The sequence below is a fragment of the Ochotona princeps genome, chromosome 2, assembly GCF_030435755.1.
Source record: "Ochotona princeps isolate mOchPri1 chromosome 2, mOchPri1.hap1, whole genome shotgun sequence".
NCBI classification, from domain to species: Eukaryota; Metazoa; Chordata; class Mammalia; order Lagomorpha; family Ochotonidae; genus Ochotona; species Ochotona princeps.
The window spans coordinates 53,792,762-53,813,165 of record NC_080833.1 but is presented as its reverse complement, the minus strand read 5'-3'; the positions used below and the strand labels follow the sequence as shown (position 1 = coordinate 53,813,165).

The 20,404-nt window shown below is 45.4% G+C and overlaps 1 protein-coding gene across 1 annotated transcript in view; it reads right to left on the bottom strand.

Moving 5' to 3' along the window:
• Positions 1-1,281: 1,281 nt before the first annotated feature.
• The window catches only part of AK4 (adenylate kinase 4), a 33,025-nt gene continuing 13,902 nt past the window's right edge, over positions 1,282-20,404 (bottom strand). The window contains exons 2-3 of the mRNA XM_004588734.4: positions 8,628-8,747; positions 1,282-1,499 (exon numbers count right to left, since the gene is read on the bottom strand). Coding sequence (XP_004588791.2) covers positions 1,282-1,499; positions 8,628-8,747 — 338 coding nt within the window. The remainder of the gene's footprint in view (positions 1,500-8,627; positions 8,748-20,404) is intronic.

Below are 20,404 nucleotides of genomic sequence, written 5' to 3'. Positions count from 1 at the left end.
AAGTCCTTGTGTTCTGATGGTTTCAGGACAAACATGACTTTCAGCTCCCATGTCTGACTGTAGGGACACTCACTGGGCCTTGAAGTCTGTTGGGCTCAAGGACCGATCACCCCACCTCAACTCCATGTGCTCCCTGGGAGTGGTCCATTGTCCCAAAGAGAAGGCAGCACACTCACTTGTATAGCTCAATGACTGGCTTCGCAGTGTCCTTATACCGTCTTAGCCGCGCAGCAACTGCTTCAGGCTTATCTTCCTCTTGTTGGATTAATGCTTCTCCCGTGATGTCATCAATTCCCTACAAACACCAGAGGGATTAAGTCGGTGTGCCATTGATCAGACTTTCACTATGCAGAACCATATTGACCACAAAATGGGCGGCAGGGGAGGAGGGTGGGAGGCACCCAACAATAAATATGCCTGCAAAGTGACATTCAATCTCTATGAACTGCCTGGATCTTGCTAAACATCACTGCTGCTAAATGACTTCATTTTGTCTAAAACCCCATGCATCCTCCCCAGAAGCAAACCTTTAGATGAAGTCATTTCAGCCTTGCTGAACCCTCCAAGTTCTTAGCAAGAAAAATCATCCCACCATCTTGGTTTCCACAGCCATGTTAGTACTGCCTCTGCCAGGTTACCAAACCTATATAGTGTGGCATGCCAACAACAGCCAGGTCTAGAAAAGACTGAAACCCAGAGTCTACAACTGAAATCAGATCTCCCATGTATGTGGCTGGGGTCAAAGTTCCTGCTGCCTCCTAAGGGTCTAGAGTCAGGAGCTGGAGCTGGGCAAACTTGGCTATTCTGATAAAGGACGTGGATTTAATTTCCTTTGTCTTTCCATTGCTGAATTTGAACCATTTTGAATAAAGTTATAACACCTACTTAAAAATAGTGTCTGGGGTCCGGCGGCGTGGCATAGCGGCTAAAGTCCTCGCCTTCAACGCCCCGGGATCCCATATGGGTGCCGGTTCTAATCCCGGCAGCTCCCCACTTCCCATCCAGCTCCCTGATTGTGGCCTGGGAAAGCAGTCGAGGACAGCCCAAAGCTTTGGGACCCTGCACCCACGTGGGAGACCCGGAAGAAGCTCCTGGTTCCTGGCTTCGGATCGGCGAGCACCGACCCGTTGCGGCTCACTTGGGGAGTGAATCATTGGACGGAAGATCTTCCTCTCTGTCTCTCTTCCTCTCTGTATATCCGGCTTTCCAATAAAAATGAAAAAATCTTTTAAAAAAAATAGTGTCTTAAATTTCTTGAGGCAATTTTTTAACCAAAATATTCTACCACAAGCTAGTCAGGCTATGAAAGCACACGTGTGTTCTTACATGCACGTGAGGCGGGTTGAAGTCCATGTTATACACTCTTCCGCTGGGAGGGTGAATCCAACGACGGCTGAGCCGATCTTTCAATGTCTCAAACGGAATGTTCAAAGTGATCACTAGATCCAGGTCACAAATTTTGTCTAAAGCTTCAGCCTGTGCTAGTGTCCTCGGAAAGCCTAAATGCAAATAAAACCCAAAAAAAGCATGTTTAACACTGCCCCATTCCAGTGATTCCTTCAGATGTTTTCAAAATGCATCACATTTGCATACAGTGTTCACAAAGAAGCCTTAGCACAAGAATTAGTTTTAGAAAAACCTATGCTAACCTAGCTTCCACAATGGCAGACTCAAAGATTAAGGTGTCACATGATAAATGTACAAAATGCAGCAGACTTCCAATCTAATTAACGGTCCTGCTTTCCCTCCAGTTCTGCTCTTACGCAAGTTACATCTCCTCCATTTCTGCCTGTTATAGAAACCATATATATTTAGTTTTATTGCAAAGTCAGATATATAGAGAGGAGGCGAGACAGAAAGGAAGATTAAGGAAGATTTTTCCATTCAAGGATTCCTTCCCCAAGTGACTGCAGCGCCCGCTGCTGTGCTGACCCGAGGTCAGGAGCAAGGAACCTCCTCTTCCAGGTCTCCCACGCAGGTGCAGGGTCCCAAGGCTTTGGGTCAGTCCTTGACTACTTTCCAAGGCCACAAGCAGGGAGCTGGATGGGCAGGGACTGATGACAAAGCAAGTTAGATGCACGCCCAAATTTCGTCAACAGGTGGCAGCATTTATAATTTTTCCTTCAAGAATGAATAACAATAAAATAGGATCCTTTTCTATTAACTTAAAGCAACCTCCTGGACAGGTTTTCTAAATAGCTGACCAACAGTATTCCAGTCCCTAAATTAGATGACCTGTTACAAATAAATTCACAAATATAATTGCAATAGTTAAAGTAAAGCTCATTTTGAAATCCAGAAGGTTTGCTGTAAATGGACAGTTCTAGGCGTGGTTCCAACAGGAGGACAAAATCTCCATCCCATGTTCTTTGCACAACACTATTCCTACTCCTCATCCCTTAATGTGGCCTAGATTTTTCCAGAATCAGTTGCACTATTTCCCTCTGACAACAGAAAGATGTGATAGGTGTTAGGGCCAGCACTGAACATAGAGGGTTAAACAGCTGCCAGTGGGGTATGTGTCCACATGGATGCTAGTTCCACTTTCCACCCATCTCCTTGCACCTGGCAGACGATGCCCCAAGTGCTTCAGTCCTCATATCCACATGGGAGACGCAGACAGAGATGCGGGGTTCTAGCTTCAGTCTGGCCGACCCTGGCCATTGCCATCATTTGGTGGAATGAACCAAAGGAAGAAAAGGAAGAGGCAGTGAGAAGTATAAATGTATCAATTACCTACACACATATAAGTCTAGATCCTCCCATCTAGATCTGAAATGTGAAGTCAGTCCTATCTTAAAGGCTTTCATAGCTATACGTATGATGCCATTCTCAGACTTCTGCCCGCATGTGTATATGCTGGTGTCCAGAACAATGTCACTGAATCATTAATCCTGGTGATTTCTGGCTGATGACATTTAAGGCTATGTCAAGCTTTATTCTGTATTTTCCCAAACAGCTTCAATGTTTTCTGTGATCACATTAGTTTCGTAAAAAAAAAAAAGCAAAAGGGCCCGGCGGCGTGGCCTAGCGGCTAAAGTCCTTGCCTTGAATGCCCCGGGATCCCATATGGGCGCCGGTTCTAATCCCGGCAGCTCCACTTCCCGTCCAGCTCCCTGCTTGTGGCCTGGGAAGGCAGTCGAGGACGGCCCAAAGCTTTGGGACCCTGCACCCACGTGGGAGACCTGGAGGAGGTTCCAGATTCCTGGCTTCGGATCGGCACGCACCGGCCCGTTGCGGCTCACTTGGGGGGTGAAACATCGGATAGAGGATCTTCCTCTCTGTCTCTCCTCTCTGTATATCTGGCTTTCTAATAATAATAAATCTTTAAAAAAAAGATGATTTATGAAAGATGGTTGACAGTTTGTCCATTCTTTGCACTCAATTAGTGATTGAGAAAAAACTGTTTATCTGTTTATTCAATAATTTCGAAAGGTAAGAGATACATACTGTCAATCTGCTGCCTTGAACAGCCAGTCTGTAATGCAATGCTTCCCCCTGTGTGGCATGGGTCCAACTGTAGTCATTACTTGGCTTTCTCCTGCATGTACATTAGTAGATCGCTAGGACTGGAGGCAAGGCTGGGATTTGACGCTAAGCACTCTGAGGTTATGTTTCCCAAGCAGTATTTCAGATTCTATGTCAAGCACTAATCCTGAATGGCAAACATGTCATTCTCTCATGAGTTTTTATTATCGAAATGTTAATCTCAAACAACTGCTCCAGTGTCAATGCCAATATATAAGCATTAGTAAAAATAAAGCCACTATCTACCAATTGACTGCACACAGAAAGGTAACTTTTAAGACAAAATGGCTAAAATGATCAGTGATAATCAAATCTGATTTTAAGCCCATGCTTTTCCTGCCACACTAATGTCAGCATGGTGTTTTGTGTACTGTAAGCACATAGTATTATAACAAAACTTAATAAATCTTTATTTAAATATTTACCAATTGTGTGATAATCAGGGGCCAGCATCATGGCATAGAAGTTAAACTTGCCATCCGCCATGGAAGCAGCCCATATGGGCACCAATTCGTATCCCAGCTGCTCCCCTTCAGATCAAGATCCCTACTATCTAAGGTAAAGCAGCCTGGGTGGAGCTCCTGCCTCATTCCTGGTTTGACTGACCCAGCTCCACCCAGGTGTTAATGCAGGTGAAACAGCAGATGGAAGATCTCTATCTCTATGTGGCTCATTCAAATAAATAAAATCTTTAAGAATATCTCAAAAAATAAAAATCAGGCTTTGTTAATTTCTTCTTAAGGATGATAACAAAAACTGTCAGACCTGTTTAAAAACCGAACTTCAAGATGTATCATTCTGAGAAACAATATTATGACTAGCAGGCTACAGATCCAACAAATAGTTGCTAATCCTTCATGAAAACCAAACAGACATTTCAATCAAAGTCTATTGTGGAAGGAGGAGAGAAGAAAGGGATGGGGTAGGAGGAGACAAGGGAAGGAAAGGTGAACACCAGAAAAAGAAAGCCATGTGCCCACAAAGCAAATGAGAATGGCATTCACTGTGGGCACAAAAATGCATGAGTAGGAACTCTAGAAATGTGACCCTAAAACACAGAACAGTATTTCTTCATATTGTCATCTTGACCCAGAAACAGTCGTTGAGTTGGCCTCCCCGCAGCTCCGCAGGCTGAATGAGGCGACTTCCACTTCTCACATCAGCAGCTCCCAGACAAGGTTAGCCTCCCTCCACTCCTTATCAGGCCTGCCCACCTGCTTTATCACTGTCACCAGCCCAGCACAGTCACACCTGCACTTTATGCCCGTGGTTCACTGATTGTGTGATATAAAGGGCAAGGCATGGGCATGCCAAGAAGACCAGTGCCAGGGAAGCACTTAGTGAGGACATGCACTACCTGGGGAAGCAGACAGATTAACTGCATGTTGCTGCAGGACAATTCCAAAAACCCAGTCTGCATTCCTTCGGAATCTCTCCAATTGCTTCAAACCTTCCTTTGAAGGTATCAGAGCAAACATCACAAAGAACCAAGATCAAATATTTAAGTGTCAGGCCCAGCAAGATAGCATAGTGTCTCTCCTTGCATGAGCCCAGGATTCCATATACGTGCCACCTCCTATTCAGCTCCCTGCTTGTGCCCTGGGAAAGCAGAAGATGACCCAAAGCTTTGGGACCTTGCACCCGCATGGGAGAACCAGAAGACGTTCCAAGCTCCTGGCTTCAGATCGGCTCAGCCCCGGCCATAGGGACCACCTTTCTGTCTCTCCTCTCTATATATCTGGCTTTCCAATGCACCTGTTTATTTTTAATCAACAAGAATTTTCAGTGACCTCTTATACATTCAACATGTAAATATACACAAGGAAACAGAAAAGTGTTAGCCATGACATTCCCTATAAAATGCTATATATGTAGTTTTTCTGTAGAAATACATTTCCCAATAGGATGTGACACTTTAGAAGTCTGATCCAGAAAGCAAAATAGGGAGGTGTTAAGGTCAGAGCAGTTCTGTGCCAGTCTAGGATGCCAACACGTCTGCCCCAGCATGTGGGCGCTAGTGTCTACACACATATTTGACTCGGCAACCAGTGGCTCCAAGTGAGCCAAGTCCTCGGAATACCTCAGGTCTGAGATCATTTTACACTCTGGCAAAATAAACACACTCAAACATTGCACACATTCAAGCTATCCTAATTGCAGCTTTAAATAAACAGAAAATGAATATAGTTTCAGCAAGTACTGGCTAGTTTCCAAAACCAACCAGACATACACAGGTTGTAAGGCATCTTTCCCTCAAACACAGAGGGTTAATGTATATTCTACTACATTTCCAAAGTTGAGGTTGATTCCTATGAACACAAACACAATGATGTATGCTTTCAGTGTGTGAAAAGCTTGCTCCCATGAGCTGATCTAAGAGGGACCGGAGGCCTGGTGCAATGGCTCAATTGGTTAATCCTCTACATGCAAGTGCCAGCATCCCATATGGGCACGGATTCATGTCTCTGCAGCTGCTCCGCTTCCCATCCAGCTTCCTACGTGTGGTCTGGGAAAGAAGCAGCCTTGGGACCCACCCTGCACCCACATGGGAGACCCAGTAGAAACTCCAAGCTTCAGGCTTCGGGTTGGCTCAGCACCTCTCTATACCTGACTTTCCAATGAAAATAACCTGTTAGGGTTACACCAGTTAGGGTGTTTGGCACAGTACACATCCCACTCTATGATGCCTACTTCCGATTTCAGCTTCCTGTTAATGCACACAGTGGGAAATGTGCAGGGATGATGGCTCAGGTCCCTGTCACCACATGGGAGACCTGGATAGAGTTCCAGGTTCCTGGTTTTGCCCAGCTGTTACAGGCATTTCAGCAGTAAAGTGCTGAATGAAACATCTCCATCTATTTGGCAAGCAAATTTTTTAAGATTCAATACTTCCACCACTGATATATTTAACTCCAATGGGGGAAAAGAGGCAACCATCCCTGCATATACACGTATGCACACAAATATTTCTTCCCTGGCTGGAAAGCACTGTGAAGGCAGGGTGCTGGACTGCTTTTAACAGCGACAGAACTGACTAAACCATAGAACATTCATTATCTCCTGCCACCTCAACATGGCCTTCCCTTGGCTTGCATCCACTCAACGCCCTCCCACCCACTACTTGCAGAATGTCTCTCTACCGCCATATGGACCTAGATCACGAGTCATCTGTCATCCCAGATTCTCCTCTTGACCTTTCCATATCCAGTCACCTTTAGCAACCGCACCAGGCATGTCCTTTGCAGCACACGTGCCTGCAAGCTGTCCAAGGCTGTGTGAAACACAGCAATCCAGCTATTGCCTATCCTCCTCTCTTTGCCAGATGGACTGGCTCCAAGGCCTAAGAGAGAAACTACAACTGAAAAAATGACCAGATTGGTTTTTCAAGGAGAAGATTCAAGCTTACTCCATCAGGAGACTGACGCACTTGACTAAAAACAGACCTGTGCTGCAAAGCAGAGATAGTTATTCGCCCTGAGGGGAAAAGCTGGGGCAAAAGCAAGCCCTGGAAAGATGCCCTGGGAGGGCAAATACTGTTAGGCCACATTTCATGTAGTCACTGCTCACAAATTCAGGACCTGCACTGCACACCAGCCACAACTAATGACAAAATCTCACAGTGACTTAGCACCTGCTACCTGGAAAGTATTCCTGCAAGTAGCTGCCCGGCATTCATTTCCTTCATATTTTACAAAAACTTCTTTCTGCTTCACCTTCTTATGACGAATTGGTGGACAAGGAGGCCTGCCTCACAGTAATCAGCAGAGCCTGGCACCAGCCTTAGCTATGGCACCTGCCTTCATGTTGGTTGTGACAAACACCATGTTTACTGGTCATTGCTATTAACTTTGTCATTAAAATGTAGACTCTGGAGAAACTAACAAGCTTGAGGAAGTGTAAAAGGAAAACAAAGAACCCCAAAAGCTCAGAACGCAATAAATGCCAACCCTATGGCTGTAGCATCTGACCTCAGTGTCTGCCAACCCTGGTCAATTTCCGTCCTTGTGCACTCTCGGATGAATGGTAGCTCTACAACTAACTGGTGTTGTTGGCATCAGTCCTCAACATCCCTTAGCCAGTTATTCCAATCAGTGTGCTTATGTATAATTAACCATCTCCCCCCCGGCCAGAATTAGATAGACATGAAGAGACAGGGAGGAAGAGACTTTCTGTTTGTTCCCTCACCAAATAGCCACAATCAGCAGGACTGGGCCAGGTCAAAGGAGTCAGGAGCCACATGGGTCCAGTACTTGCATCGCACTCTCCTGCTTTTCTCGGGCACATTAACAGGGAACTAGATTGGAAGTAGAGTAGCTAAGGCTTGAATGGACAACCACTGGGGACACCAGTGGCCCTAGTAGCAAAACTTTTGTTGTTCTTTACACAACTAACACCCCACTTGGGATATAATCCCCATAGAAATATAATCACTCCTTAGAAGTTACCAATAATTCTGAAATAAACGTACCTAAAAGGTGTGCAGGGTCGTTATTATAGCGCAGTGGGTTAAGTCGTTGTGAGGGACATGCACATGCACCTAGATAGACGTTAGTTCCTGACTCCTCTACTTCTGAGTCACCTCCCTGCTATTGCATCCTGGGAGGCAACACAAAATGTGAAAGTACTTGGGCCACTGACATTCACAACAGGTCAGAATGGAGTTCCACACTCCCGGCTTCAACCTGACTCAGTCTTAGCTGTGGCAGGTACTCAGCAGATGGAATCACTATGTCCCTCTCACACTCTGCCTTTCAAACAGGTACATGCATACACACTTAGATCAAATACAACTGTTCTCCAAAGGCAACCCTTAAAATCACACTTGTTTCTTACACACTGAGATTTTCTCAGGTGTTCAGGCTCTGCCAATCTGACAAGTGAGAAAGGAACGTTACAACTTGTGTGCTCCATGACAAACCTCTGCCTTAAGAAGGGTTATACTTATGACTTAGTCATGGTATCAGGTCACTCTCGAAGAAGGAAGTGCAACGGGAATTCGAGGAAAGTTCGTTTCGGGCCAACGAGAGTAGTCTGGAGACTAACTATAGGAGAGTATGAAGTAAGGATCGCATATAAGGTTTTCCACTAGGCTTACTCACCGCTCAGAAGCCAGTGCTGGTCACTCCTGCTCTCCAGCTCCGAGAGCATCAGGCGTGTAATAACATGATCTGGGACCAAAAGGCCTCTCTCTAGGTATTTCTTGGCCATACCACCAACTTCTACAAAAGACAAGAAAGAGACGCTCAGCAAAGATTCCAAAATAATATTTATAAACTCTTCTTTCTCATCCTCCCTGGTATAGGAGGCAAGTTGCAGATAGCCTTTATTTTTAAAAAGCTACCTTCAACAATCATGCATGGTTGCTTATTTAACCTGCTTATGTTTCAAAGCAGCTCTCAAAGACACTCATAGTTAAGAAGGGAGATAGAATTTGAGTAGCAAAGAAAGCTGGAGGGAGGGTCACACACAAAAGGCTGGTAGAGTACTTCCTACATGGCACATGGAAGACGGAAGGAGACGCACCATCACTCTAGGGACTACTAAGAGCACAGGCCCCAACGGGTTGCTGTCTTTTCACAAGCCTCCATCTAAGCAGATGGCACATTGATGACACATTTGTAAAAGTAACTCAGCATTATTTGTAGAATGCCAAGCTCATAAAAAGACAGGATTTTTAAATGCAACACTTTCTGAGGAAAAAACCTGATTCTTAATCTAAATCTAACAGTTTCTCACTTGTACAAATGGCGAGTGTGTTCAACAGAACAAGTTAAGTTTTAATCTGTACATTTCTAGGAACTGAATTTTCTTTAAGACACACACATATGAAGTCATTGCTCTCCAGGAACTTACAATGAACCCTTAAAGAGTCTTAGGCTAATTAAGTTCTCATAAAAGCACAAAGCAGAATTTTACTACTAGAAAAAAACACTTTTACCTTGAGTTTATTTTATTTTATTTTTTTATTTTATTTTATTTTATTTTATTTGAAAGGCAGATGTACACAAAGGAGGAGAGACAGAGAGGAAGATGTTCCGTCCGATGATTCGCAACGGCCGGTGCTGCGCCAATCCAAAGCCTGCAACTCAGTTATCACCATTAGAAAAATAGCTCAGAATGCAGTTCCCGCTGATGCAGATGTCCTGCCAGAGCAGACGCAAAGACAGCTGGACATGAATGAGAGGGAACATCCATTATTGACTACTTGCTATATAGAACATTCTAAAGATGTTGGTCTTTAAGCAATGACTTCCTTTAAGAGAAACAATAGCAACTGCTAACTGAGCACACACTCTGAACTGAGGCACCTGCACTTTCTGCTGCATTTCCTTTCCCTCTTGAAACAGGAAGCAGTCCTGGGATTTAGGCAGAACTCGCACACTGCAACCATCACCATTTCAAAGTGCACGTTTGTGTGATGTTTTTAGTATCATCCCATTTTTGTGCAATGTGTGGTCTTTCTTATCTGGTTGATCACTTGGTCTACCTTTTAATGTATATATGGCCAAAAACAGGCATGTGGATTCTTTCTAGTCTGGGTCTGATGTTTAGGGTTTAAACAGTTTGGTTCCTAAACCCTCAGGATTAGGGTTTGAGGATTGAAGGGTTCACAGGTTATGGAAGCTGGATTAAGGGTTGAGCTTGATCTGAATGTGGCCACTAGGAAGTAATCAGATTATTTTTCTGAGGCTGGAGCCCTCAAATCTTCCTAGAAAGTCCCCAGACACGTGATTGTCCTTCCATCCTCTAGTGGTTAAGTATGTCAGAAAGTCCTTGGAAGTTTGACACTGCTAACCTACCATGGTTAGGCAAAAAAACTAGGTTTTTAAACCAACATCCAGCCCATGGCAGGGGAAGACTAAACAACAAATAGACATCTTCCAGGATGGGAGACCAAGGTGGAACTCTGCACTGGTTTTCTAGAACTCCAGATCTCAGATATCGGATGTTGTTAATTCTCTTTCTGTATACCCAAGCAGTCATTGAGAAGAAAACTAAATATTTCTCAACACCCTGTCTTCAGTTCTTATACATTGAATGACTAAGTGAACATCCTGAAGATAACTTCCTCTTGACCCTGGCTGGAGGGAAAGTTACTATACATTTAGTAGCATCAAGAGCAAAAGCAGTGTAACTTTGCCAGACAAATTTCAAAGGACAGACATATGAGGCAAACAGAGCATGTTCAGGATGGAGATAACCCAGTCTTAATTCAACATGAGGAAAGAGGAGGAGCCAGTTCAGGAAGGGGGAAGGAGGAAGAAATGCCATAAACAAATGCTGAAGATGAGCCACAACAGGGAGAGACGGAGATGGGCAGGCAGAAGAGTCTATGGCACAGAGTGCAATGCTGGCCACATATAGGTACCAGTGTGACTCCTGGCTGCTTCCAAACCAGCTTCCCAAATACTTGAGCGGGCTCGCTCTCTCTCTGGCCTGGCGCGGTGACCCAGCGGCTAAAGTTCTCGCCTTGAACACACCCTGGGATCCCATTATGAGCACCCATTCCCATCCAGCTCCCTGCTTGTGGTATGGGAAAGCAGTCGAGGATGCCCCAAGGCCTTGGGACATTGCACCCGCATGGGAGACCTGGGAGACCCGGAAGAAAGTGGCTTCAGCTCCGAGCTCCTGAAGAATTGCGGAAAGCATGCCTGTCACTCTGGAGACCAAAAGATCTGCTGTCATAAAGTGGCAACTAAGCCCTCAGGAAAAATCAACTTTAGTCAACACTGTCTTCATTATGTAACCTTAAGGACAATGACTCATGTATTTTGAAGCAAAGCTTAACTTCTGTGATGACTGGGGCAGCACTTCCCAGAGAGCTCCTGTCTCACCTCTAATCTTTGCCTCCTCCGAAGTCACAACCATTACTCAGAACAATTGAGTGAAAATGCTCCGAATGCTGCTTCTCCAAACAACATTTCCTGCACATCAACCACAAGATCAGTACCATGAAAGCTGCAGTAGAGCACCCTCAAGAAATTCAAATGGAGAGCAAACAAACCCATGAACAACAAACATAAGTAACATAAGGTAGTAAAATTCACATAAACACACAGTAGAATTGGTGAGAAGTGTAGAAATCAGCCCGGCTTCTGGTTTTGGCTCAGTCCAGCCCAGACGGAGGGAATCTTTTTGTTTTGCATCTCTGTCTCTCATTATCTCTCTCCCACTCCTCCCTCTGGAACTGACATTAATAAATAAAGAAATGCTATTCTGGCACTAGCACTGCGGTGTAATAGGCTAAAATGTCAGTTGAAATGCCAGTATCTTACATTGCAGCACTGGTTCAACTCCCCACTGCTCTGCTTCCAATACAGCTTCCTGCTGATACACCTGAGAAAGCAAAAGATGGCCCAAGTGCTTGAACCCTTGAAGCCCCCTCCTGGATTCAGTCTGTCCCAGACCTGACTTTGCAGCCATTCTGGGGAATGCATTAGTGTGTGAATGATCATTCTTTCCTCCCCTCTCTCTCAGATACATACAGCAGAAAGACAAAAGAAAAGACCAGACCATTCCTGGCATGCGAGTCCCTGACACTACTGAAGTAAGAAGAGGGAGCTCATTACCTGCTCTGAAATATTACCTAGTCTGAAGAGCTCAGGATGGAAGAGATGAAGTAGAGGAAGGAGCCACAGGAGGGCGCACATGGTCTTAACCAGCCTATGCAGATGCCACACCTCTCAAACAGCTGCCACATAGAAAAGGTAGGCAGCTCCACAGAAAAAAAATCATTGGGACCTACCTCAGGACTCAGGAAACATGTCCAAACTAAACTTTTGGCTAAGTTTAGTATCTGGCACCAATTTCAGCGAGCATATGGGCAATGCGTGATATGTGTGGACAGCAGCAACGTTGGCTTTGCCCAAGAGGACTCTGTACCTAACCTTTAGTGTAACCTCATAAAATAAACAAGTTTCCAGCTCAGGGTTGCTAATTAAGCAACTGAAATCCTCAGGGTCATGTTGCCTGTAGTATGAAGCTTTTTTCACGGCCTCAAAAGATTTAGTACTCGAAAGCCTCCTCCTACCTCTACCTTCTCCCCACCCCATGACCTCATGGCAAAATTTCCCAACCTGCACTCAGAATGGCCCAACTTGTTCATCTGATTCTGTCTCAGTCGTCAACACGGTCCCACAGCTCACTCATGGTGATTCTTGCCTACTGCTGCAGCCTCCCAACTTCGTATCTTTATCCACAGACCCCAGGTCATGCCATCATAGCTCTTAACACCTGCCACCCTTCCCTCCCAACCTCACCAACCTCCCCTTGACCTGGTGCGCTGTTCTGCCCCCACACACTCGGCACATCTGTGTTTTTTTTTATTTCTCATGCCAGTCTCCCCATCATACAACAGGGAATCACTACTGTGTGTCTCATAGGTCACTGTCTTGGCTGCTTGGGAACATTATGACATATAGCATACATGCAATGCTTTTGAAGATGGACTGTTCCTCCCAACGTCACTCATTCACTAGAGGAAGGACCACGGCTAATTGTTATCTTTTGCAATAGAGCAGGACAATCATATTTATAAATGCCACAGCTACCACTCTGTACACAAGAATTTGCATAGGGGTATAATCTCTCCGGGTTAGGATTTCCTCAGTCACCTGGATCTTGTCCTGATAAATGAAACTCACTGACCTGGCTGCTACAATCCAGTCACTTAACACAAAAATATTTACTGAGCAACTGCACTGTGCCAATCAAAAGTTGTCTTTTTCTCTGCTCCCATTAGATTGCTCAAGCATCAAACAGTTGGCAACTTGTTCATGCTAGCATTGTGGTGTGTTGCCTAAGCTGTTGCCTACGATGCTGGCATATTACACAGTCTCCAGTATAAATCCTAGCTACCCCAGTTCCGGTCAAGCTCCTTGATAACATGGCTGGGAAAACAGCACAGGAAGGCTCAAGTCCTTGGGCTCCTACACCTACATGGAAGGCCCAGAAGAGGCTCCTGGACTGATCACTCTGGCCATGTCATCCGATGGGAGATCTCTAACTCTTCTTCTCTCTCTGCAACTCTGCCTTTTACATCAACATAGAATAAATCATTGGGGCCAGGCATAGTTACCTAGACCTTGCCTTGCATGCGCCGTGCATCCCATATGGGTGCTGTTTCTAATCCAGCGGCCCTGGTTCCCACCCCAGTTCCCGGCTTGTGTATGGGAAAGCAGTTGAGGACAGCCGAAAGAAGATGACCCGGGCCTGGCATCATGGCCTAGCAGCTAAAGTCCTCACCTTGAACACACCGGAATCCCATATGGGTGCCGGTTCTAATCCCAGCAGCTCCACTTCCCATCCAGCTCCCTGCTTGTGGCCCACGTGGGAGACATGGAAGAGGTTCCTGGTTCCCAGCTTCAGATCAGTGAATCATCGGCCGGAAGATCTTCCTCTCTGTCTCTCCTCCTCTCTGTGTATCTGACTTTGTAATAAAAGTAAATAAATCTTTAAAAAAAAAGAGGATGATGACCCAAAGCCTTGGGACCCTGCACCTATGTGGGAGACCCAGAGAAAGCTCTTGGCTCCTGGCTTTGGATCAGCTCAGCTCCGGCCATTGCAACCACTTGAGGAGGGAGCCAATGGATGAAGGATCTTTCCTCTGTCATTCCTGCTCTATAAATCTGACTTTCCAATAAAACTAAGGCTGGATTTGGTCTGATTCAACCCTGGCTGTTGTGGCTATGTGCAAAGTAAAACAGCAGACAAGACTTCTTTTTCTCTCTCTCCTTCTCTCCCATATAAAAATGTCCTTTTAAAAATTAAATAAATCATTAAAAGTAACATTTAAAATAAAGAACCCAGGATACTCTCCGTTTCATAGGTGGCCATGACACTGCAGTCATTCTACCACTCTAGATATGAGTGGTGGACCCAGGTCCAGCTCTCTGGTCTGACTCACCTCTTAATAATCTTTCTACTACAGCAGATTTCCTGAGAATAAAAGCCTGCAGTCTTGGGCTTCTTTCCTCTTTTATTCAGGGCCAGACTGGATATTTACATTCACTTAGTGTAATTTTGTACCCTGGGTCCAAAAATGTGTTGGCAATGATTATGTTCCCATAATAGCCAAGATAAAAACATGCATGGACAACAGCCATGACTTTGGAGTGGGACTGCACTTCTGGGCAAAGGTGACCCAATATCTGAACAAGAGACACCCAGCAGATTCTTGACCCTTCAGCTTTCTCACCCCACCAGCAGATTAATTATTTCACCCTTCATAGTGAGCTCAAGAATAAAGGAATCCAATGATCTCATTTTAAAGCCTAAGTCTTGAGTGAAAGACACTGGGGTTTCATAAGCCAAAAAATGTTGGATATCCTCTGTCAGGAGTCTTTTCTTGGCCTGGAATGGGAACACATGCATTTATAATCACACCAGGAACATCTGGCGTAGTACCACATGCTGCCTTATATAAGCAGCATTGGAGAAAAGCAGATTTGGGATGGAGGGAACAGTAGTTCAGCAAAGAAACAAATAGGAAAAAGGCAAGTAATTGGAAAGGCTTGCCAGAATCACAAAATATGAAGATTCAGAGATCCCCCATCCTAGACACTTTTAGCCCGAAGAAATAGGATGATACTTCAAATCTCATGAGCCCTCTAGAATTTCTTACTGGGCAAAGACCACAGAACGGCCTATCCAGTAACCGAATCACAGCCCAGTGAATAGCGCACTCGGTGGAGAGGGAGAAATCTCACTTTTAAAGCAACACCAGAAGTCATTCCTTGCCACTGCAGAAATCAGGCTGTGCCATGTACCTTGCCAGCTGCCTCCCACAGGATCTTGGCTGTGGGTCAGCAGGAGAAAACTGTGGTTCTCCCCCAGTGCCATCTGCTCAAACAGGATGGACAACTACTTCTGTTGCCCGAGACAGGCCTCTCCCTACCCCCCACTGCTCTCTTACAGCAACAACACCAAAAAGTGTCCTGTTCACAGCCTCTGAAAGGCAAGGGGAAGAGGGAACTGATGCTGACACTCTCCCAATGGGGCTTTTTCAGCTTCCAAAGCATTCAGCCCCCTTAATAAATCAGCCTGCAATCACTCTTTCTCTTTGAAAAAAAGCAAGAATGCCAACAAAGCAGAAGCAACAGACATTAATCACTTAATAGACACTGTATCTGTGGATAAGACTACACATTAAAAAAGCAAAATACTTCAACCTAGCATGAAAAGTATCCTTGCACCAAGATCCCATATGGTCTCCAGTTCCTGTCCCAGCTGCTCTGCTTCCCATCCAGCCCCATACTTGTGGCCTTGGAAAGCAGGAGAACAATTTTCCAAAGCCTTGGCACCGTACACCCAAATGGGAGACCCAGAAGAAGTTCCTGGCTCCTGGCTTCAGATCAGCTCAGCTCTGGCCATTGTGCCCATTTGAGGAGTGAACCAGCAAATGGACAATCTTTGTCTCTCCTCTCTTTAAATCTGATCTGCCTTTCAAATAAACAAATCTTCTCAAAAAAGGAACAAGCAAACAAAACCAGGCTGGAACGGGTCAAACTGCTAATTTTCTACCTGCAAGTGTCGACATCTTGGCCTGGCCTCTGTCGGCTCTCCCATGTGGGTGCAGGGTCCCAAGACTTTGGCCACCCTCTACTGCTTTCCCAAGCTCCAAGCAAGGAGCTGAATGGGAAGTGGAACAGCTGGAGCAGCTGGGACACAAATCAACACCCACGTGGGATCCTGGTGCATGCAAGAAGAGAATTTTGTCTGCACTGAGCCAGTATCACTCGTTTGTAGTTTGCAGATAATCTGATCAGAATCTTCGCTCCTCTCACCTAACCTACCCAAGTGTCATCCCATGTCTGCTTCCTCAAGTATTAGTTAACGTTTTGTATCAATAACAAATACCTGAGAAGCCACTTCAGAATATTTTTGGCACATGATTTTCGGGCCTTCACAGTCCAAGACTGGGAGTCCTGCTCGTTCAGCATCTGATGAGAGGTATGCAGAAGAGGGCACAGCTCATCCTGTGACCATATGGTGTTTTAAGGAGTTCACCCTATCAGTCAGCCCCAATCTAGAATCACTCCCCTAAGACATCCTAGCTTAAGACTCTACTCTCGGGGCCCGGCGGCGTGGCCTAGCGGCTAAAGTCCTCACCTTGAATGCACCGGAATCCCATATGGGCGCCGGTTCTAATCCCAGCAGCTCCACTTCCCATCCAGCTCCCTGCTTGTGGCCTGGGAAGGCAGTTGAGGACGGCCCAATGCATTGGGACCCTGCACCTGCGTGGGAGACCTGGAAGAGGTTCCTGGTTCCCGGCTCCTGATCGGTGCAGCATCGGCCCGTTGCGGCTCACTTGGGGAGTGAATCATTGGACGGAAGATCTTCCTCTCTGTCTCTCCTCCTCTCTGTATATCTGACTTTGTAATAAAATAAATAAATCTTTTTTTTTTTTTAAAAAGACTCTACTCTCTTGAAGCACTTGGAGTTTAAATTTCTGCCTGAGTCAGAGAGCCAAATCTTGTATAAGATGTTCGTCTCCCCCTCGATTCCCCCCATGGAGAAATTCTTCAAGCATCTGCCCCTCTTCCCTTCTGAGAGCATCACCAGGGCAAGTCTTGTCCAGCTGTGCAGGGGTGGGAGTAGGGGGTTCTGGCTCTCCTAGAGTAGCAAAGGAAATGAATGTGACAATGAGTGGCATGGCCAAGTGGCATTCACTGCTTCCAGGATCACATGTCACCCTAATCGTGACAACCTGTCCAATCTCACCTGATCTGGCGACTGCCATGTCACACATGCCTCAACCTGAAGCACCAGGATCAAAGATTTGAAAATTCATTAGGAGCGTAGTCCCAGCCAAGGGCAAACAATGAGGAAGCAAAAAAAAGCACTGCACTGCATTTCAAGTTGGTAAATGATCCACTGCACACTGCCTGACTAGTCATTTCCACAGCTGTCTATTCCAGTGAGTTCCTAAATATGAGAGGGCCCTCAATGGCAGCCCCCAAGCTCCTCTCCCCAACGGCCAGCATCTTCCGATCCCAACTGCTATGCCGAATAGCACAGCCACAAAAAGGAATGCTCCCTGCTACATGCTAACTTTAGAGGCACTCAGAATGCTCACACTTTCTACACCTGCCAAGTGAAAGCAGGAAACAAAGCTGGCATATATAGTTAAGCAGCTGCCACAGCTGCTCTCCAAGAAGTCCAAGGTGATAGATTCAAGACAAGAATTCTGCCCGCCCCCATGTCATTTACACCAAACCAAAAGGTGGCTGTAGTCTGAAAGTGACCAGACTGTTGCCTCACTATGACAAAGCAGCACTAACTTGCAGCTGCCAATAAAATCAAGTTACCTTTTAAACTCATTCCATTTCTCAAGCATGTATTTAGATTCCATTGCTGTGCAATAGGAAGACAAAAGGACCTAGGGCCAGCATTGCAGCACGGCAAACATATAGCCACTTTCTGCAGTGGCAACATCCCAAATGGTGACCAGTTCATCCCCCACTGCTTTACTTCTGAAAAGCAACTGCCCTGCCCAGTCTGGGAACGCAGTAGAAGATGGCCCAAGTATCTGGACCCTTACTACCAGTGTGGGGAACCAGGAAAGATCACCTGTATTTTATCTGGTGCAGCAGTGGCTATAGAGGCCATCTGGAGAGGGAACCAGCACATGAAAAATTCTCTCCCAACTCTTTTTTTAAAGATTTTTCATTTTTATTGGAAAGGTGGATATACAGGAGACGGAAAGATCTTCCGTCCGATGATTCACTCCCCAAGTGAGCCGCAATGGCCGGTGCTGCGCCAATCTGAAGCCGGGAACCAGGAATTTCTTCCAGGTCTCCCATGCGGGTGCAGGGTCCCAAAGCAGGGCCACTGGGATTAGAACCGGCACCCATATGGGGTTCCAGCGCATGCAAGGAGAGGACCTTAACCACTACTCCCTTGCACTGGGCCAACAACTCTTTTCAAAATAAGCTAAACCCTTTAAAAACTGCAAGGGCCCAGCATGGTAGTCTGGCCTTGCACATACCGGGATCCCATTTGGCTACTGGTTATAATCCCAGCAGCCCGACTTCCCATTCCAGCTCCCTGCTTGTGCCCTGGTAAGCAATCAAGGATGGCCCTGCAACCTGGCACAATGTGGGTGACCCACAAAGTTCCTGACTCCTGGCTTTGGATCGACTCAGTTCCACCCACTGCAGCCCCTTGGGGAGTGGGTCAGCAGATGAAGATCTTTCTGTCTCCCCTTCTTTCTGCAAATCTGACTTTCCAATAAAAAGTCTAACCAATCCCAATGATGGACACACTAATCCTTTGTTCTTCATAGAGCATTAACAACTCCAAGCTGCATGACCTTTTAAGGAGCAGCTATTTCTATGATTTCACACCAATAGCAACGGGATTAATTTATGTCATTAAAAAAAGGAAGGTGGAGTGACCACTATGGTAAGGATGGCCCCTGACAGGGAGCTGCCTTGCCTGAAACCAGGGAACTATCACATCTTACATTGTCCTGGGATTTTAAAGAGTGATTCCACAACTTTTTTGGCCTGTTGAGGGTCACTAGCCATAAAGATTCCCAAGGCTTAACTAATGGAAAACAGGAGCAAAGATTTGGTCATGGTAACTATACTTCTAGAAACAGGCCTAGTGGGCCCCCAGCGAGCTCTTGGCTCCAGCCAATGAGAACGTTTCCCAGCAGTGCAGGTGCCATCTGCGGCTGCCTTTCACAACCCCAGCCAGCATGGAGAACCTTAGTTTCTGAGCCACATGGTTTGGCTGGGCTTCTCTACACATAAGCTAGCGGGGTAGGCACTTTTATTTTATGGAGTTATTCAGAGCACAGATTTCAGGATGTCCCTATTAGAAGACATGGAAGGGCAGCATCTTCTGTCATCCGAAACCTGATCTAAGCTGGAGCTCTGGATTGGCTCTCAGAAGCAACTTGACCAAAATATCACACTCAGGAAAAGCCTTATTTCTTTGAGACCTTTCACATTTGTTTATCCACAAAACTTGTATCGGAACCATCAACTACTAGCAATTACCTATACATTCAAATGGGACCAGGGTGACAGAGTGAGGGATTCAGTTATATACTCCCCCACCACACATACACACACAATAATTTGATGCCTAATTCACAATTAAAAACTGCAAAAAAAAGAACTCTCCCTCTACACAGTCGCAATCTGCCCACTTGGAAAATCTTGGTGTTTTGTTCAAACTATTACTTATTTTCAATTATGTGGTTGCGTTATGTGTGTGCCCCTAAATTTTTCCTAAGGGGAATGCCTTGCTCACCTCACCCTTTCTAACACACCAATTTGTTTAGATGCAGAGACACTTCCATTTCTTCCTTTATAAGAGAGTGAAGAGTACGAAATTACGGGGAAAGAGTGCACAACTGTACCATAAAATGAAAATTTTACAAAAAAACTCTGCTCTCTTCTGGCATTACTGATAGTATTGAGAAGGTATGCATTAACTGTGAACAAATTTAAAGCTTTAATATTTTTTGAAACATTATTTCGTGATTTCAATGTGATTTTACATTCTGCTAAAGTATTACAGCAGAAAGAATAATGTGAATGTCATTAATCTAAGAATTTTAATCTCATTTCCTGATTATGGAGAAAATTGTTTAAAAAGAATAAAGATGCATGTGCAAAAAAAGCTTATAGTCAAATCAATTTTCAAATTAAGCCATCTCAAATTCTTCCTCTTAAAAATTTTTCTGTGAGGTGAGTCCCATGGGTGCGGATCTGGCAGTGCTTAGGTCTCCTGGCCCAAGTCCTGGTGTCCGCCTACTAGGTGGTTGCTGGGCTTGTGAGCCCCAGGAGTGGGGGATCTGGCTCGGATTGGGTAACCTAGCCCAGCTCCCAGGGTCCATCTACTAAGTGATGTCAGGTTCATT